Here is a 20468-nt window from a genome sequence, read left to right as displayed (position 1 = left end):
CTCTCTACTCAGGCTCGCGCTACCTTACTACGAGACTGGCGTGATTGGCTCAAGCGCGCAGCAGCTGAATCAGCTGCTACGAGGGGCTCCGGGCAGCATCCTTTAAAAGGATAGTCATATTGCACTGTACAGTGCTACTGCTAAAGTAACAGGCTAATACTCGGCTCAAGGATAGTTCTGTTGAAAGTGATAGGTGTAAGGTCGGGTGTACGACATAGAAAGACACAGGACACTGAGGGATGATTATTTATAAAATAAATAAATAAATGTAGACGTTTATTTCCCCAAATTGATTCAAAAAACAGCTGCAACATTTAATAGTCCTGGCTGAGAAGCATTCATAAACCAGGGTGGAAGTGACAGCCATCTTGTCCTGGTTCTGGCCTTGGTCCTGGGTCTGGTCTTGGTACTGGGTCTAGAACTGGGTCTGGAACTGGTCTGGGTACTGTTTCTGGTCTTGGTATTTGTCCTAGGTCCTGGTCATGGTCTGGATCCCTGTCAGTAACTGCTCTCGTGTCCAGTCAGGATGTACAGGTTGCTGGGGGAGGAAGCGTCCTCGGTGGGGGTGCTCTGGAGAATTATGTCCCTGGGGAGGTAGGGGGGTGGTTAACCCAGCAGGCCAGCTGAGAGGTGTGTCTGGTCAGGTCAGTAGAGAGGTGTATGTGTGTGAGTCTGATGCTACTCTACCTGGTATCTCCCAGGACCTTGAACACTCTGCTCTCATCAGTGATGTCCTGAGTCACCTGTAGGGGCACGACACACCTGTGTTACACTGTAGCTGTTACAACTGTGGCTATTACAACTGTAGCTGTTAGCTGTAGCTGTTAGCTGTAGCTGTTAACTTGACCTGTTATAACTGTTGCTGTTATAACTGATAGCTGTAATAACTGATAACTGTAGCTGTTATAACTGTAGCTGTTATAACTGTAGCTGTAGCGGTTAACTGTTGCTGTTATAACTGGGAGCTGTAACTGATAAATGTACCAGTTATAACCGTAGCTGTTATAACTGATAACTGTAGCCTACCTGTTATAACTGTATTTTTTTTTACTGTAGCTGTTATAACTAATAACTGTATTTGTACCTGAAGCAATACTGATAACTGTAGCTGTTATAACTGTAGCTGTTATAACTGATAGCTGTAGCTGTTATAAATGTAGTTATTACTGATGACTGTAGCTTTTATAACTGTGGCTGTTATAACTGATATCTGTTGTAGCGTGTGATTGGACAATCACCTCGTCTCTGTCCAGGCTCCTCCCCCTCAGGCCATGTCTCCAGAAAACCAGAACACTGTCCTGCAAACACACTGGAGACAGAAAAACAGTCAGTCAATCAGTCAGCCAATCAGTCAGTCAGTCAATCAGCTGAGGACTCTGTCTTACCTAGAGTCTGGATGGGGAAGTCAAAGGTCATGGAGGTCATTCTTGGGTTGGCCATGCCCTCCAAGTTCACCACCTCCACCGAGTCTGCTCAGAGACAACCAATCAGAATGGTCCTGTTCTGTATCTGTGTAGACATCACCCTCCATGACAGTCTCAGTCCAGCTGTGTGTGTGGTGCATGTGTGTGTGTGTGTAGACCTCACCCTTCAGGACGATGAGGATGGAGTCCCTGTCCCTCTGGGTCACCTGCACCACCTGTAGCGGCGGCCATGTTGGGGGCGGGGTTAGCGGAGGAGAGTCATCCAGAGGGATGATGTGAAAGCTGATGTGTCCGGGGGCATGGCTGCAGTCGGGTGACTGGCGTCTGCTCACGCCCACACAAAGCTGTGGAAGCTCCTCCCTCTCTCTGACCAGCAGCTCAAATACAGGAGGAGACTCTGGCAGGGTGGTGGTTATGTGCTGGGGGAGGGGGGGGGGGGGGAGAACAACAGGAGGGCAGGGGAAGGAGGGGGGGGGAAGGCAGATGGGGGGTGGACAGACGTTGATCAATACATTTCATTTTATCTATCCATCTACCCATCCATCCATCCATCGGACTCACCTTCAACTGCATGAACTTCTGCAGGGGTTCGTACCAGAGCAGCAGAACCAGGCCTGTAGGAACCAGCGCACACAGGAACACACTGTCTGTGTAGGGGCTACGCACTGGGGAGAAGGAGGAGGGGCGCAGAGGAGTGGGGGGGGGCAGAGAGGATGGAGGAAGGATGAGAGACGGAGAGGAGGCAGAGAGGGAGGAAAATTGGAGAGGGAGGAGAAGATCATTAGCTATACAGAGAAAACACCCGTTCCGCGTTCCCTAAACGTTCCGGCCTTCCTCACCTACAGCACAGCGCCGACAACCCTTAGTGTCTGGAACCTTCCCTGATATGGAGAACTTCCTGGAGAGAAAGGGGGGAGGGAGGGAGAGCAAGAGGGAGGGGTATAGAGAGAGGGAGGGGTGTGATCAAGGGAGGGAGAAAGGAAGGGTGTAAAGACAGAAACTCCAACTTATACAGTAACTCCTGGTCAGTCTTTTAGTCTCCCTCTGTAGTGCATCTGGGCCCGCCTACCTGGAGTTTATCCTCTCTGATAGGCGGTGAGCGTTGATTGACAGCTGCCCTTGCCTCTTGCATCTGCGCTGGTCGAAGAGGGAGGTGAGCCGCTGGGAGCAAAGCTGAGAAGACTTACCTGAGAGAGAAGTTCTCGTTTCACGTACTAGTTTATCGTCATTTGTCACATACAATAAGACATTTACATTTGCAGTCCAGTGCTTCATATTTCTGGATAAGTAGACTAGAGAATACAAGGTGTAAAAACAAAACAATCGAACCTTAAAGTGATGTAAACAATGTCATCCATTACTACCTGAGACAGACATGAGGACGTTGTTCATCACATACAACCACGTACACCTCTGAGCCACCAACTGGAGGAGCAGGAGGAGAAGGAACAAGAAGTAGAACATAAAGAACAGGAGGAAAGGGAGGTGGAGGAACAGGAGGAGAGGAGAGAGAAGGATCAGTATATATGCAGCATATGTTGTGAATATGATGATTAAATCAAAGTTATTTTTATAGCCCTCTATCCAAGCCCTACAATACCACAGATGGCTTCACAGATAAGTGGTCCCTCACCTTCTCCATGCTGTCCTCGTGGAGCTCGTTGAGGTTCAGGGTGTAGATGCCCTGCTCTGTGCCCAGGATCAGGTGCTGGTCTGGAGGGGAGGGGGGGGGGGGGAGAGAGAGAGAGGACCACAGGGTCTGGCTGCTGAACATCCCAATGATCTGGTGCATCAAGTTATCCCTTCCATGACCTTGAACTTTGACCCAGACTCCCAGTCTGATCCTCAACTCCCAGCCTGATGCTAGACATCCGACCTGATCCCAGCCTGACCCCTGACCCCCATTTGACCCCAGCCTGACTCTTGATCCTACCTTTGGTCTTGGGTAGAACCCATGTGGCCGCACAGTGGACAGTCAGTGGACATCCGTTGAACACTTTGGAGAAACACGCCCCCATCTGGAGAGGCAAGGTCTTACAGCTTAGCACTCACAAGCTGGGGGGAGGGATTACACTGACTGGTTCTGGTGGTCAGATGAGGTGCGCAAATTTGATTTTATTTCTTGCTTTTTGACAGTTTTTAATGTCTTATTGAATGTTCTTAATTCTTTTTAAATCTTGTTTTCTTTTGCATTGTGTTTTGATGCTTTTAATGGTTTTATGTGAAGCACTTTGAATTGCCTTGTTGTTGAAATGTGCTATAAAAAATAAACTTACCTTGCCTTGCCTAGACTGATTAGTTCTGATTGACTGGTTTTGGTGTTGAGGTATGTAACCTGACTGACTGGTTCTGACTGACTGACTGGTTCTGGTCTTGAGGTATGTAACCTGACTGACTGGTTCTGACTGACTGACTGGTTCTGATCTTGAGGTGTGTAGAGTAGACTGACTGACTGGTTCTGACTGATTGACAGTGAGACGTGTACTCACGTGGACTTTGGGTGTGGGTGGAAGTCCGTGACAAACCTCCCCCTGGAAAAAAAAAGCATCACATAATGTGTCCTCCACTTTTTGAGAAGTGTGTGTGTGTGTGTGAGAGAGAGAGAGAGAGAGAGAGAGAGAGGGAGAGAGAAGAGTATGTGTGTGTAAGAATGAAAGAGGAGATTGTATGTGTGTGAGATAGAGAGGAGAGTATGTGTGTGTGTGTGTGAGATAGAGAGGAGAGTATGTGTGTGTGTCTGACCGTGTCCTCAGTGTTCCTCCTCAGGGTCCACGCTGGGGGTGGGAGGGGGCGGGGCCTCTCCTCCGCCTTCTGACCCTGCGCCTCACTGTTGCCCTCTGCAGGAACAAACATGGTGTGTGAGTGTGTGGGGGGTGAGAGAGCATGTGTGCGTGTGAGTGTACATGCATGTGTGTGTGTGAGGAAGAGTGTGTGTGTACCTTCTGGGGAGTCAGACAGGGTGAGCTCAGAGAAGATGGAGTCATCAGTAAAAAGGGAGGAGCTGAAGAGTACCGCGTCTGATGACAAGGATTTTGATTGGTCTGTTGATGTGCTGGTGGGAGTGAAGGGGGTGGGGCCAGTGGAGGGGGAGGGGTCTGTATAACCTGGGTAACCTTCGGGGGGGTAAATGGGGACGGTTGACAGCAAGGGGGCGGGGCTTCGCTTCACTGTGCCGCCCCAGTCCTCCTCTGGAGAGTCCTACACACACGTACATACCATGCACACACAGATATGGTGTTTTTGATGTATTTCTCTGTGGCCTGAGCAAGGCTGAGTGTGTCTGAAGTTCTCTCTTACCCCACCCGAGGGCGCTCTCTTCATGGTCAGACTCCTGCAACACAACACAAACTAAGTTACCGTTTTTTTCAAACGCTCACACACAAATTCCTTACTTTTCACACAATTTCTGAAACCTGACACTCAAACACCAGAACCACACCTCAAATCTGCAAAACCATACGCACATTTTTGGCCTTTGACTCAGTTTTCAATTTCATAAAACACTTTTTGCAAAACACAACACACAACACACGTAACACACACAATTCAGGTGAAGCATCTTGATTTCCTTTTTCAAACACAATCAAAATGCCACACTAATTCATCAGTGCCTCACACTAACTCCTCACGTGCAAACACGCATTGCTTTACTCAACACCAACCAATCATGGCTTTAGTATAGGCCTATAAATAGCCTAATTTGAGTCGATTTACAGTGGTGGGTATAATTTGAACCTTTACTGTAGAAATGATAACAGGTATGTAACAATCTACTGTAGTGTAAACATGTTTTAATGTACATATAATAGCTGTTTCAGCAAAACACACTATACACAAACATATATTTTAGCACCCATGCATCCATTGACTGCAGTGCACTGCATGATTGGTCACAGTCTGGTGGGTTACTGTATCATACTGTGCAACAGTACAGTTTTCTTACAGTGACTGTAAGAAAACATTCTGACAATATTGTAGAAAATAATATATATTACTGTATACCTTTTTCAAATTAGGTTTTGTTTCTGTCCTACTACACTCTTTCTTTCGTACTGTGTAATACTGTATTCACAACCACAAATGCTTATAGTAAATAAAAAAGTTTGGTTTCAATCTTGTTTTCGTGTTTACCATGAATTTTTCATCATCTCTGCCATTTACTTTCAATCTTGTACAGAAATGTACAAAGGATCTCATGAAAGAAGAGCTTTAGGTTTTGAATAACTGTGTGTATATGATATATCCAAAAATGTAATATAATGGTAAATGTTTGCAACATTAGACTAATGTTTGCTTTTGAGACGTGTTTGTGATATTTTGAATGCAGTGCTTCATTTTGCAAGAGAAGCGAGGCATTTTGCATTTTGTGTGTGCAGTTCTTGGATTTGTGTGTTAAGTTTAGAAAAAAAGAGGACAAGTAAAAAAAAATGTGTGTAAGCATTTGAAAAAAACTGTAATATCTGCTTCAGCTTAAATTAGTTATGTATACAGGGACACATACATACACCACACACACACGCCGCACATAGACACACAATCACCACACACGCACACCCCAATCATACACCACACGCACACACCACACAGTTATGTATTCAGCTGAAGTTACTGTGTTCTAGAAAGGCTCACCTGCCCTGAAGGGCCTCTTCCACACTCTCTAGTAGACCCCTGGAAGAGAGACAGAGAGAGAGGGAGAGAGACAGAGAGAGAGGGAGAGAGAGGGAAAGGAGAAGGAGGCAGAGAGGGAGTGAAGAAGAAAGAGAGAAACAGAGAGAAACAGATAGAGGGAGTAGGAGAGGGAGAGAGAAGGTGAAAGGGAGGCATAGGGAGAGACAGAGGGAGGGAGAGAGACAGAGGGAGGGAGAGATTTTGATTTCTGAAAGCCTTTCTTGGGTGTTAAAAACAACCAGTTACACCCCCATAGCACAATAGCATATTCAAACGGGAGGACTGCAAACACATATTTGACCCATGGAGTCAGTTAAAGTGAAAAGAGGGAGGGAGCAAGAGGTGGGAAGGAAAGATAGAGCGAGGGGGAGAGATAGAGACAGAGAGAGGGGGGGGAGAAATGGAGAGAGGAGACAGACAGACAAAGAGTAAGAGAGGGAAAGAGCGAGGAAAAGAGACAGCGAAGGAGGCAGAGAAGGAGAGAGAGAAGGAGTGACTTACAGAGAGCTGCTCTCCTCTTCAACCATACACCAGTCCTCATAGCTGCCCTAGAGGGGAGGGAAGGGGGGGAATGTTAGCTGATGTGAGTGGGGGCAGGAGCAGAGGGACTGGGGGGTAGAGGGAGAGGGGGGTATTAGGAGAGACAGAGAGAGAGAGAGAGAGAGAGAGAGGGAGAGGAGGAGTGGGAGAGAGGAACATAAAAGGGAAGGCTGGGGGGAGGGGGGTAGCAGGGTTGTGACCCACCAGATCAGGCTCTCCCTCCTTCCTCAGAGGGCAGGGGAACAGCACCTGACCAACTGACACACACACAAAAACAACCCTCAGTCAACTATGGACCTCATGTGTGTGTGTGGTGAGGGTACATGTGTGCGTATGTGTGGTGGGGTGTGTGAATGTGTGTGGAGGGGGGGGGGGGGGTCACTCACACTTCTCCTCTGACTGTGTCCTCTGGGGAGGCTGGTGTCTCACCAATGACTGGATCTTATCAGGGAATGCACTGCAGGTCTGCACGCACACACACACACACACACGCTCATACACACACGCACCACATGCACATAAACACACCACACACACACACACACAAGGAAAAATGAAGCCATAGAAATGACAGAGGAGAGGAGAGGAGGAGGGTGGAGGGAACAGAAGAGGAGCAGAGTGAAGACAGGAGAGGGGGAGAGGGGAGGTACCTCCAGGTCAGACTCGTCCATGGTCTGTGAGGTCAGAAGGTCAGCGTTCCCTGCATGGTCCAGCAGCTCGATGGCCAGGTTCCTGGTGAGCAGCTGGGTCACGAATACATGCTGGGAGAGGGAAGAGGGAGGTCAGGGGTCAGGGAGGTCAGAGGTCATGGGGACAGGTGGGACATGGAGTTCAGAGGGGGGGGGACAACATCTGCTGGGGAGTCTGAGGGTCCCCCCTGAAAACGTTTTACGTTTAGTTGTGTCCCCCCCAATATATATTATGATTAAGGCCCTGGGTGAAGGTGAGGGTCAGGAGAGAGGGAGGGAGCCAGGTGAGGGAGGTGAGGGTTAGGAGAGAGGGAGGTGAGGGTTAGGAGAGAGGGAGGGAGCCAGGTGAGGGAGGTGAGGGTTAGGAGAGAGGGAGGGAGGTGAGGGTTAGTAGAGAGGGAGGGAGCCAGGTGAGGGAGGTGAGGGACGGAGGTGAGGGTTAGGAGGGAGGAAGGGGGTGAGGGTTAGGTGGGAGGTGAGGGAGGGAGGGTCAGGAGGGAAGTGAGTTCCTACCTGCAGCATCTTCTCTGCTGTGGGTCTCTTGCGAGGGTTCTTGGTCAGAGACAGTTTCACAAAACTGTGCATGGCAGCCGACCTGGGGGGGGGGACTTTACTAAAGATGCTACTGGGAGGGGGGCAGTCATGAGCCTCATACACAGTCACACACAATCCCGGTACAACCCATGGATTGCACCTTTCACTCGTCACATGACAGGAAGTAGTTTACTGTACCACTTGGCCTTGTCCTTCAGCTTGGGAGGCTGGAAGTTGCTCTTCGACATCAACATCAATGCCCTGGAAGAGAGAGCAGAGTACAGTACAGCATAGCATAGTATAACCTAACATAGCGTTGGTAGCTTAACATAGCAGGGTTTGGTTTTGTATAGCATTGGCTAGCATAGCATAGCATAGTCATGCATGGCATAGCAGCTAACATCATACCATAGCATGGTTTAGCATAGCATAGCATAAAATAGCATTACATTGGTTTAGCGTAGCATAGCTCACCTCATGGGGTGCAGGTCGAACATGGGCGGCTGCAGCTCAGCCAGCTCGATGGCCGTAATGCCCAACGCCCAGACGTCACACAGCTGGTCGTACCCGCCCTTCTTCTCCACCGCTGCCACCTCGGGCGCCATCCTGCAAGGGCAGGACATGGCTTCAGTTCACAGGGCTAACACAGGACCAACACCATGGTCAAAAGTTGGGCGGTTCGGGGACTCACCAGTAGGGGGTGCCGATGAAGGATTTCCTTTTGGCCACTGAGGCGTTGATCTCGGCCGCTACGCCAAAGTCCGCTGGGGGGAGAAGGGGGAGAGACGAGGGGAAGATAGGGGGAAGGAAAGGAGGAGGAATGGAAGGGGGGATGGGGTTTAGGGAGATATGGGTTAGGGAGTGGGGGTTAAGATTAGTGCGGAGGTGCTCAGACTGAGATAGTCAGAGATACTGAGATGGTCAGTGTTGACAGTGTTGGTGGAGAGGAATGAGCTGGGAGGGGGAGGGGGGGGTACTGACTTACCCAGTTTGACGTCTCCTCTCTCTGTCAGTAAGATGTTGGCTCCCTGACAGAAACACACACTGACACAATGAGCTCAAAGTACAGTACACACACACACACACTCTGACACAATGAGTTCACAGTACACACACACACTCTGACACGATGAATTCACAGTACACACACACACACACACTCATACATTGACCTCACAGGACATGGAAGATCCACCCAAAGTTAGAAACACACTAAATACACGTGTACACACTGCATAGATACAAACACACACATATACACACATTACACACACACACTACATACACACACAAGTACCCCCCCACCACCCCCCACATACACACACACACACAGTTCATTCAACTCCAGTCTCACCTTTATATCTCTGTGCATTTTACCAGCTTGGTGCAGGTGATGCAGTCCCTGCCAGCAAACACAGTTAAACAGGATACAGTTATACAGGATATAGTTATACATGATAAGACTACATTTTATTCATTCAGCAAATGCTTTAATCCAATACAGCATACAAATATGGTGCACTGAAACTACAGCAGGAAATCAAGAATCAGAAGTGCATAGTTCTAACAGTGTTTTGTTGGTCAGAGTCAAGGAACAGTCTGTATTTTGGTTGGTATGTCTTTACCAGGCACAGTGCCAAGCAACCACATTAACCACATCATACCAGGCACGATGAACAATAATCACATCTTAACTGAAATGGTAGACAGGCAGACAGACAGACAGACAGACAGACAGACAGGCAGACAGGCAGACAGACAGGCAGGCAGGCAGGCAGGCAGGCAGGTCTCACCTGTAACGTCTCTCTGCAGACATATGCTATCTGTCTCTCCTTCAGAGGGCCCGTCACTACGGATACAAGACAACAAAGTCAAAGTCAGAGGAGGAGAAGAAGAGAAACTCCAGTTAAAGGAGGAGGTGGAAGAGGTGAGCTGGAGGAGGTAAAGGCGGAGGAGGTGAAGGCGGAGGGGGTAGAGGAGATGAAGGAGGAGGTGAAGGCGGAAGAGGTGGAGGTGAAGGGAGAACAGAGAGTGGTTTACCTCTGTAGAGATCCTGCAGGGATCCTCCTCCACAGAACTCCATACAGATCCATAGCTTGTTGTTCCTGACAAACAGCCCGTACCAACCAGTCAGTAACATCACTAGTAAGGATGGCAAATGTGTGTGCGTGCGAATGTGTGTGTGTGTAGTGTGTGTGTGTGCTGTGAGTGTGTGTGGGTGCATGTGTGTGGGAAGTAAGTGTGTGTAGCGAGTGTGTGCGTAGCTCACCTGTTGTAGCTGCCGTAGTACGCCACTATGTTTCTGTGTGAGCATTCCCTCATCATGGTAATCTCCTGCTGGATACATGTGATGTCATCACCTGGGGACAGCAGAGCACATGTGATGTCATCACCAGTGGACGGCAGGGGAAGAGAACCCCTATATCCAGTGCAGTGGAGGTTCTTTGTCACTCCCCAAAACGATAAAAAAAATTAAGTCAATCAATCATGAGCTGTAATGACCCCTGTGAGGGGGGAGTTTTGGGGGGGGGGGGGGGGGTAAGGGGAGTCTGGATGGGCAGGGAGGGGTGTCTGAGGGATAAGGAGGGGTGTCTGGAGGGACAGGGAGGGGTGTCTGAGGGATAGGGAGGGGTGTCTGGAGGGACAGGGAGGGACAGGGAGGGACAGGGAGGGGTGTCTGAGGGATAGGGAGGGGTATCTGGAGGGACAGGGAGGGTGTCTGGAAGGCCAGGGAGGGGTGTCTGGAGGGCCATGGAGAGGTGTCTGGAGGGATAGGGAGGGACAGGGAGGGACAGGGAGGGGTGTCTGAGTGATAGGGAGGGGTGTCTGGAGGGCCAGGGAGGGGTGTCTGAGGAATAGGGAGGGTGTCTGGAGGGCCAGGGAGAGGTGTCTGGCAGGACAGGGAGGGACAGGGAGGGGTGTCTGAGGGATAGGGAGGGTGTCTGGAGGGCCAGGGATAGGTGTCTGAGGGATAGGGATGGGTGTCTGGAGGGCCAGGGAGGGTGTCTGGAGGGCCAGGGATAGGTGTCTGAGGGATAGGGAGGGACAGGGAGGGACAGGGAGGGGTGTCTGAGTGATAGGGAGGGGTGTCTGGAGGGCCAGGGAGGGGTGTCTGAGGAATAGGGAGGGTGTCTGGAGGGCCAGGGAGAGGTGTCTGGCAGGACAGGGAGGGACAGGGAGGGGTGTCTGAGTGATAGGGAGGGGTCTGGAGGGCCAGGGAGGGGTGTCTGAGGGATAGGGAGGGTGTCTGGAGGGCCAGGGATAGGTGTCTGAGGGATAGGGATGGGTGTCTGGAGGGCCAGGGAGGGTGTCTGGAGGGCCAGGGATAGGTGTCTGAGGGATAGGGATGGGTGTCTGGAGGGACAGGGAGGGTGTCTGGAGGGCCAGGGAGAGGCAATGCTGTTTGGAAGGGTAGTAGAATAGCTGGAGCTGTGAGGAGGATGAGGAGCACTCACCAGGGTCCAGTTTGACCACCTTGATGGCAGAAATCTCAGACGTCTGGAGGTTCCGAGCCTGAAGGAGGAGGAGGGTCAAACAGATTGAAACAATGGATTCATTCAGAAGCTGCTTTTAGACAAAGCGACCTACGGGGGAATTTGAACCTGTGACCTCTTGAGTCTGACCTCTGCACTCACAAGCTCTACCACAGAGCTGCACTGCAATTATACAGTGAATAATCATCATCATCATAGTGATGATAATAATAGTGGTTATCACCATAACAATGTTCAGGTGTGGAAGACGTGGCATAACTTAACGAGAACTGCAGAAAAGGGATAGGAAACGTGAATGCAGAAGTAAGCCGGTCTCTATGACGACCAGGAGATCTCAATCTCACTTCCTGTGGGTGTGGGACAGGGATGTCTATTGCCATTGCAGGTCCCCATGGAGACTGCAAGCTCTCGGGGTCTGGGGCTGTCTGATTTACATATCAGATCATTAGGACCGAGAGTTCAAACAACTGCCGGAAACAAATGATGGGATGGGATAAGGGTGCAAAAACACATGAAAACTGTCAGGATGATAAAAAATCTGATATGATAACACTCTCAAATAGAACTACGTTGTAGCGGTACCCACTTCCTGTTTCCTGTGTGTAGAGGGGGAGACTTCCTATGAGCAGAGATCCTATTGCAGGCCTGGACCCCAGCACAGCCCCTTCAGGCCTGGTTGTTACGGTTATGGTTACAGTACAGTACGGTTCCTACGGTTACGATGTGGCATGATTGTGTTGTTGTCTGTGTATAAAGGGCCTCATTCAACCCAGTTAAGAAATCCACAGTTACTAACTTCCTCCTTCACTTTCTCAATTCTCTGGCTTATTGTCATCAACTGTTTACACATCTACGCTCTCCCCAGACGCGCATAACCTGCCAGCCAACCCTGAACATAACAACAGCTCAATAGATTTAATAAGTGTTTATACGTGTAAGGTATCATATGATGTAATATAACATGCACAGGAACAGGAAGTTAGCTTCCGCCAATGCTGTTCCCACAGGCTTGTTGACATAAATCAGGCAGCATCATCATCATAAACAACAACATAAGTCTGGAACTGATGCAACCATACTGCCTAGGCTAATAATAATGATAATAATAATATGACTAGACTGCACCACAAACTGGTTATCAGTTGCAGAGTTTACCTCACAACACGTTTGCACTAAGGAATCTCTCTACAGGTGATCACAGACAGGGATGCACAACGTTCCTTGAGTGTGACCACAAATACTGTTAGAACTGCACTTCTGATTTTCTGCTGTACTTTCTGCTCTATTTGTGTGTCGCTTTGGATAAAAGCGTCTGGTTAATGAATACAATGTAATGTGTAAATGGATGCAGAAGTGAATCTATAGCCAACTGACAAACTAACACCAAATACAGCTGCAAAAAATACTAGTTCTAAGCCCATTTTGGGCCGTGATGGCCAACTGACGCGGCAATCGGTCACGGAACACGGCGGAACAACAGGTGTCTCTCCTGGGACGGGGAAAAACGGTTCTGCAGCTTCCTCGGTGTAGGGCCACCCTTTGAGACCGTAAATGGAACCTGAACCGTTGTAGAAACGTGTTCGTTTGTGCAATTAGGAAAGATGTTATTGAAATACCTTAAAGACGTCCCCGTATGTGCCGCTCCCAATTCGGCGTATTAGCTCGTAGTCATCTAACGGGTTCGTATAGGAAACACCGATCGCATCCATTGCTGCGGCAAGAGCAGGCGCTCGGGTTGTTTCGTCGCTGACTCCTTTGTGAATATCAGTCACTTCCTCCGCTGCCGTCCACTACACAGCTTTCGTGCAACATCACAGGCTGTGCAGGGGAGCCAAAAAACAGCAGCTAGCGGTAGGGCAGTGATGCTGTCTGAAGTGCCTGAATTGCATGAGAAGCCTGAATTGCATATTGAGAACAAACACAACAAGTTATTTAAAGCGTCTAAGTGAATTCCCCCTCATTCATCGCTTTCTCTCTCTCGTTCTCTCGTTCTCTCGTTCTCTCTCTCTCTCTCTCTCTCTCTCTCTCTCTCTCTCTCTCTCTCTCTCTCTCTCTCTCTCTCTCTCTCTCTCTCTCTCCCTCTCTCTCTCTCTCTCTCTCTCTCTTTCTGTCTCTTCCTGTCTCTTTCTGTCTCTCATACATCAAACAAACATACATTCTTTCTTTGTATTTTTCTGTCCACATACACGCCCCCCCCCCCCCCGCCCCCGCCCCCCCTTCCAATTTCGGAAGGTTCAAATGTAGGTGGCCTATTACTTTAACGGAATATGGGGTACCACACCTTCAAAGCCCCCACTCTCAAAGACACGCCCCTCGTTGTGCTGAGAAAACACAATTTTCACAGCAACGGCGGGACTAGTTGTAACCCAGCTAGTCATCCATCACGATTTGCGTAATCAATCGGAATTTGCCCAAATTTAAGTTGAGTGTACAGGTCTGTAGTATTTGTCTAATTTGGGGGTTTCTTTTTCACTTGCTTTTCGAGGCGATATCATCCTAAAAATGGACCCCACGGCCCAGTCTGCTCACATCTCGTCCTCTCAAAACTCCGCAGCAGCGATGAAAGAATCCACGTTATCAGGTCTGTATTCATTCATCTGCATTAACGAATTGAATTCAATGTATAGTGGGGACTCCATATATGTCAAACTAATGTCGAAACCCATTTTCAACAGTATGTTTTACGTTGCTGGTTTCTCCCGTTCAGCAGCATCATTCTTTCGGAAGAACAGGATGATGCAAATGCTAGGTTAGCTCTAACCTGCTACTACTAGCCAGCTAGCTAGAGCCAGGGCGCGGGGTTTGGCAGTTTGACAGTGATTGACGAACATGTCTGCTAGCTAACTAGCATGTGTAGCAAGTACACCCACATCGGCTAGGTAGATAATCCGAAACGAAAGAACCCGACGTTATTATTTGGCCAAAAAAGATGTCTAGCTAACCCAACAGCCTGTGCTTGTGGTAATGGTACTAACATCCTGCTGTGGACCACACTTTCGTAGGCCGTGGATATAGCAGCAGGTGTTTTCAATGCGGTCAATTATCCCCACTGTAACGTTCAGTTTAACGTCTCTACTTTTATAAAGTATTTATGTACGTTCTGATATTGCATTAGCGATGGTGTACAGTAGCAAATCGTAACTGTTAGCGAGAGTTTTTAAGAAGGCAATTTGTAATTAGCCAGCCATCAAATTCTGGTTTCCTTTGCTCAAGCAGTATGTGCCCACCTTCATCATATTGACGAGCATTTGTCTCCCAACCACTATCCCGTCACAGTCCACTAACATAAACGATGAACCTCGACTAGTCGAACAAGTGGATATCTCACACACTCGGAGCATGCTGACACAATTGCCCGTTGTAGAGCGCCTGTTTAGCAGCTTGTTGTGAGCTTGTGACCGGGAAATAATGGACCACTATGAGGTTCTATTGTGTCGGTTACCCAAGAATTGCTAAGGCCTAACACATGACTCCATTCCAGGGTGGTCTTTGAGGTATGTGAGCCCCTGTGTTGTAACATGGATTATCCTGCTAGCTAGGCTGAGGATGGGGATGGAGTGTGGAGGCTCAGGGTAGGGGATGAAGGATGGGGGTGGAGGCTGAGGAGGAGGAGGGGGGGGGGGGGTAGGGAGTGGAGGCTGAGAGGTGAGGATGGGGATGGAGGTTGGAGCCGCATGAGGAAACTAGCTGGTTCATTGTTGGTCACTACAAGATGGCTGTCACGATGACGTAGCACTTCTGCCGGTGTGCTTGTGTGGGACAAGTCGGTTGTGACTATGTGCCCTGTAAGGTTTTAGCGAATGGACAGAATTCAAGTAGAATGTATTAGTATTTCTAGAATATAGCCTAAGTTTGTGGCATTTTTAATGGAAGGTGGTGCCAAAGAAAAATGACCAGCCTGGATAGACACAATTTTGTTCCATTTTAAGGATTGAGCTCTCAAAGCAATCAACACTCAAACTGTTCTTTCTTTCCCCTCTTCTCCTACCCTCTCCATCCCGTGTGTGTGGTGTGTGTGTCTCTCTCTGTGTGTGTGTGTGTCCATATCCAGCCCTAGAGCTGGTCTACTGGCGTGACCCCAAGAAGTCGGCGGTGGCGTTCGGCCTATCCCTAGTGGTGCTGGTCTCCTTGGCGACTTTCAGCGTGATCAGTGTAGTGTCCTATCTGCTGCTGGCCTTCCTCTGCGTCTCCATCACCTTCCGCATCTACAAGTCTGTCATCCAGGCCGTGCAGAAGTCTGAAGATGGCCACCCCTTCAAGTGGGTGCCAGACTCTTGCCCCTTGTAATACACGCTGTACTGGATGTAAATGCTGTGTTTTGAGCAGATGGACCCTTTACAGAGCTGTGCTTTACAGAGCTGTGTTTTGAGTGGACTGGACCTTTTTTAGAGCTTTGTTTAAAGGGCCAGTGCACTCAACAGGGCTGTATTTTATAGAGCTGTATTTTGACTTCCCCTCTAACGTTCAACCCTGTGTGCGGCAGGGCCCTGATGGAGCGTGACATCAGCGTCCCTGCGGAGACCTTCCGGAAGGGAGTGGATGTGTCGCTGACCTACGTGAACCGCTTCACCAGACAGGCACGCCGTCTCTTACTAGTGGAGGACCTGGTGGATTCCCTTAAGGTCTGAACACACACACACCACACAAATTTGACATCAACGTTCTTCAAACCTTTGTCTTTTTCTTACGTGATTAATTTCTTCAGAATTCACTAGTTACCATCTAGACAGGCTAGGCCTTTTCATCTTCCTTTGTATAAAATGTCCCATTTTCTATCAAATACTTGCTTTTATTATTATCTTTATCTTCTGGAATGACAATGCACATTTAACAGATTCCTCGTGTCATTGTCTATGAGATGCCCTGCTTTCAAAACACTTGAATTGTATATAATGATCACACATACAAAATGTTGTTCATTATGTGAATATTACAATTACAACTGCTTCTTTGCAATTTGTACTATTCTTCACTTTTTTGTGTGCAATTTTTGAATACTAATATTTAGGATGTATTGGGGATTTTGCATGTTCATATTTAACCTTTTGTATGTCTTTTGGGTGTGGTTTTTCATATGAGCCATTACAGGTGTCTACCACACCCTCACACGTTGCGTGAAACTAATAAAACAAAACCACTGCACACGCACCCTCACAAACACACACCACTTCTCACACATGTACACATAACCTTATACTCAAACATGCAAACACCACATGGACTCCCTCAAAGTCCACCTACCAACCATACGTGCACTTCTGGGGAATGTGTGTTCTGAGCTGCGTGTGTGTGTGTTCCAGTTGGCAGGTGTGATGTGGCTGATGACCTACGTGGGAGCTGTCTTCAATGGCATCACCATCCTCATTTTGGGTAAGACCCGGCGGCGCCTAGCAACACACAGCCTCCCCTAGTGCCCCCTAGCAACACCAAGCCACCCCCTAGCAACACCAAGCCACCCCCTAGCAACACCTAGCCAGCCCCCCCAGCAACACAAAGCAGAACATTTAATTCCTTTAGCATTGGTTTTCATCCAGCAACTCACAAATAGTGCAAATAGAAAGTACAGAAGATCAAGGATCAAGAGTCAAGAAACAGTCAGTATTTGCTTACCACATAGGCTAGCGGCACCTAGTGGTCTCCCTGTGGTTTCCCTTAACATGATCTCTCTTCCTCCCTCTATGTGTCTCTCTCCCCAGCTGACATCATCTTTTTCAGCACACCTCTGATATATGAGAAGAACAAGGTATGATTATACTCGTATGACTATCTGTGTGCGTGTGTGCGCATGCAAACTGTTAGCTAACCCCTGTGTCTTCTACCAGACCCAGATTGATCGATACATTGATCTGATTCGCTCTCGGGTGGAGGAGACCATGGCCAAGTAAGACCCCCCCCCCCCCCCCCTGTCCCCGTCTGTGATTGGTTAGGAAAGCTGTCTCGCTTTGGATTGGTTGGGAGGCGCATGTCTCCCCAGTGATTGGTTAGGAGACTTGTAAATTGACTAGTAATTGATTAGATCTTTTTTTAGTATTCTTGGATTATATGGTTGCTAACATTCTGCTCCTTCGTGTTCCTCATCTCCTCCAGGCTTCAAGACAAGCTCCCAGGGGCCATAAAGCGCACTAAAGCAGAGTGATTCCTCCTCCCTCCACCTATTCTCCCCCCATCCTCTCCTCTTGCACTCCTCTCCTCCATCCCTTAATTCCCCCCCTCCCCTCTCCTCCATCCCCCATTCCTCCCCATGCTTGTGAAACAGCAGAATATAATACTAGTGATCAACCCATCCACCACTGGAATCCTGTCAACCACCAGAACCAGTCTGAACCTGTTTGAACCGGTGTAACTCTGTCTGTAACTAGCCAGTATAGTATAAAGTGCAGCTCACCTGTCTGTCATAGCAGCTCAGCACTACTGTCTCCCTGATTACCTGTGTCTGTCTGTCTATATGTATGTCTGTGTGTCTGTGTCTGTCTACCTGTCTGTGTGTGTCTCTAGTCTGTTTACCTGTCTGCCCGCCTGCCTAGTCTGTCTGCCAGCTGCTACCTGGATGGTGTGTATGTACCGAGTGTGAATACTGTTACAGACATGGGCCCTGTTCAAGCAATGTACACATGCTCCCTCCTCTCCTCTGATGTAATGTGACTGGGTGGGTGTTAGCCTGTGCTACCACACATCTGCTACCTGTCCTGTCCTCACACCATTACCCGGAGGATTGAGGGAGGAACGGATGCAGTTGTAGAGCATGTGAACTGGGCCCTGTGTGTGCGTGTCAACGTTTCAAGTGACCGGGCTACTGGGCCCGGGAGGTTCCACTACCGTTGCGCCTCTCAAAGCAAACGTTTGTACTCATCTGTTTAGTGTCTGTGTGTGTGGAGGAAAAACAAACAAAAACAAACGCAAAAAAAATGACAACCAATCTGTTGTGGTAGTTTAGTTGTAGTTTGTAAAAAATTGTCTTGGAAATAACGATCATTTTTAATTTATATGTATGAGAGATGAACTCTTGTGGTCGTTCTGTTGATTTGAGGTGGAGCTTCTGTGCACTGAGGGTTTGGAAAACAGCTCATCAACTTGAAATAAAAGAGAAGGAAACCATGAGAACTGTCTCTTTTCCCCCTTTTTCTCTCCTCTCTTCCCTCCGTCTACCTTCTCTCCTCTCTCCCCCCACCCAATCTCTACCTTCCCCTCTCTCTCCTCTATACCTTCTCCTCTCTTCCCCTCTACCATCTCTCCTCTCTTTCCCCCCTCTCTACCTTCCCTGCTCTCTCCTCTATACCTTCTCCTCTCTTCCCCTCCTCTACCATCTCTCCTCTTTCCCCCCTCTCTACCTTCTCCTCTCTACCTTCCTCTCCCTCTACCCTCTACCTTCCTCTGCCTCCCTTTCTACGACTCATACATTCCCCCTCTCCCTACCATCAGCCTCTCCTTTCTCTACCTTCCCACTTTCTCTCTTCCCCTCCTCTACCTTCTCTCCTCTCTTTCCCCCCTCTCTACCTTCCCCTTTCCTCTCTACCATCCCCTCTCTCTCCTCTACCTTCCTCTCCCTCTATCCTCTGCGTCCCGTTCTATGAGTAAACCCATGTCCTCCTTGACTCCCGTGCACCCACCTTCCTTTCCCCCCACCCCCTTCTCTCCCACCTGTGTCTCGCTCTCAGCACAGCGTAAAATGAAGGGTCAAAAGGGCATAGTGTTTCGGTGGGAAGTCAGGGAACGTTCTGTACCTGGGAACGATCTGTAACGTGTCACGGTGCAGAGGAAGCTATCAGGCACACGGCAACAATATCTCAACCATGGTATCACAGACCGTAATGTAGCATCAGTGTCTTGTTCAGTGCAAACAATTTTAGACAAGTGTGGATGAGTTCACAGCCCCGACACACACACACACAGCTGGGTGTGTGCACAGCACAGGTTGTGAGATGAATGAAGGTTCCTTCTTTAGCTTCACACACGTATGCGGTACACACGTAGTTATTTACACAGTAGCATGGTGTAATAAAAATGAATGACGAAAGACCAATACAACTTGGACATTAGAAGTGCGAAGGTGCAGAAGACGCGACGACATGGTCAAAATGAAATGGCACCGACCTCTGCTTTCATTCTGAAATGTATCAATACTAGGGCCCAAGACTTTGTGTGATTAACATTGTATAAGGAGGTGGTAAGTTCTGTCCGAAGACATGATACAAATGAATGATGCAGACTCGTCTGGCAGCTGTAGAAAACTGTTCACGCGCAGAAAACACTCACAGACCAAGGCGCACACATACAGCTAGCTTAACTTCAGGGAGGCACCATGGGGGACGTTTCAGCATTACAGACATCCCCTTTCCCCCCCCCCCCCCCCCCCCCCCCCGGGACGCAATCCAGACGCATGATGTTCCCCCTCAACCAGCACATACACCCCCCCCACCCCACTCTGGATGTGCAATATGCACCTGTCTCCACCATACATGACCATTGGACAGTCGCTCGCTCTGAATACAAAATCCCAGATTTCCTGGAGATTGTACAGCATTTGCAGGCGTCAGGGAGCCGGTACTGAAATGCGGGAGACTCCCGGAACTTCCGGGACACTTGGGATGTCTGGCATTAGACAAACACACACATACAGACATCTCAAATGAATTGGGAGTCAGGTGGCTAGTAATCCAAGGGTGCCAGTTCGATTCCCGGCCGTGCCAAATGACGTGTCCTTGGGCAAGGCACTTCACCCTACTTGCCTCGGGGGGAATGTCCCTGTACTTACTGTAAGTCGCTCTGGATAAGAGCGTCTGCTAAATGTAAATGTAATTGCCTCATGCCCTCAGAGACACATCCAGACAGTCATACATGCACACACATACATACACACACACTCAATGACACCCACCACACACACATACATGCAGGGCGAGTGGTGAGGGGGGCTGAGATGAGTTCATCATGGACTGGGTCAGACGTGAACGTTTAATCCATGACTCAGCAGAATCTCAGGAGCAGGAAATGGATAACTAGGCAGAGACTGATTAGCAGAACAAACACTGGTTCAATCCCCAGTCCACACCCTTGGCTCTGCTCTGACAGTGTATAGCTTCTATACTTCCTAACAGCCATTTCCTGTTTCCTGTCCATCA

General features: G+C 48.9%; 2 protein-coding genes across 2 annotated transcripts; one reads left to right on the top strand and one right to left on the bottom strand.

Moving 5' to 3' along the window:
- Window positions 1-238: 238 nt before the first annotated feature.
- On the bottom strand, window positions 239-13406 carry map4k6 (mitogen-activated protein kinase kinase kinase kinase 6). The gene is made up of 31 exons (XM_067228795.1): window positions 12966-13406; window positions 11311-11368; window positions 10125-10215; window positions 9896-9960; window positions 9649-9704; window positions 9210-9257; window positions 8841-8883; window positions 8547-8619; window positions 8330-8461; window positions 8054-8116; window positions 7835-7916; window positions 7283-7393; window positions 7019-7097; window positions 6837-6889; window positions 6594-6640; window positions 6054-6092; window positions 4722-4755; window positions 4364-4622; window positions 4167-4261; window positions 3914-3955; window positions 3358-3442; window positions 3058-3137; window positions 2789-2849; window positions 2494-2611; window positions 2264-2322; window positions 1986-2089; window positions 1588-1843; window positions 1386-1469; window positions 1239-1309; window positions 688-743; window positions 239-586 (listed from the first exon to the last, which is right to left on the bottom strand). Exons 1-31 carry the CDS (start codon window positions 13056-13058, stop codon window positions 499-501), a joined length of 2625 nt encoding a protein of 874 aa, XP_067084896.1. The 5' UTR covers window positions 13059-13406; the 3' UTR covers window positions 239-498.
- A 259-nt stretch (window positions 13407-13665) lies between these two features.
- LOC136933445 (reticulon-3-B-like) lies at window positions 13666-18450 on the top strand. The gene is made up of 7 exons (XM_067228841.1): window positions 13666-13930; window positions 15401-15608; window positions 15833-15971; window positions 16650-16719; window positions 17046-17092; window positions 17172-17230; window positions 17437-18450. Exons 1-7 carry the CDS (start codon window positions 13852-13854, stop codon window positions 17483-17485), a joined length of 651 nt encoding a protein of 216 aa, XP_067084942.1. The 5' UTR covers window positions 13666-13851; the 3' UTR covers window positions 17486-18450.
- The last annotated feature ends 2018 nt before the right edge of the window (window positions 18451-20468 follow it).

Source organism: Osmerus mordax, chromosome 25, assembly GCF_038355195.1.
Source record: "Osmerus mordax isolate fOsmMor3 chromosome 25, fOsmMor3.pri, whole genome shotgun sequence".
NCBI classification, from domain to species: Eukaryota; Metazoa; Chordata; class Actinopteri; order Osmeriformes; family Osmeridae; genus Osmerus; species Osmerus mordax.
This window is presented reverse-complemented; position numbering and strand designations above follow the sequence as displayed.

What these genes read in the sequence shown, in the direction of transcription:
- LOC136933445 (XM_067228841.1), top strand. Translation starts at nt 13,852, where the DNA reads ATGGACCCCACGGCCCAGTCTGCTCACATCTCGTCCTCTCAAAACTCC. An exon ending in GAAGATGGCCACCCCTTCAA is followed by an intron (nt 15,609 to 15,832) that starts GTGGGTGCCAGA and finishes TGTGTGCGGCAG; the next exon opens with GGCCCTGATGGAGCGTGACA. An exon ending in ACCTGGTGGATTCCCTTAAG is followed by an intron (nt 15,972 to 16,649) that starts GTCTGAACACAC and finishes TGTGTGTTCCAG; the next exon opens with TTGGCAGGTGTGATGTGGCT.
- map4k6 (XM_067228795.1), bottom strand. Translation starts at nt 13,058, where the DNA reads ATGGATGCGATCGGTGTTTCCTATACGAACCCGTTAGATGACTACGAG. An exon ending in CAGCAGAGAAGATGCTGCAG is followed by an intron (nt 7,394 to 7,834) that starts GTAGGAACTCAC and finishes TCCCTCTCCCAG; the next exon opens with CATGTATTCGTGACCCAGCT. An exon ending in CACCCACACCCAAAGTCCAC is followed by an intron (nt 3,443 to 3,913) that starts GTGAGTACACGT and finishes TTGCCTCTCCAG; the next exon opens with ATGGGGGCGTGTTTCTCCAA.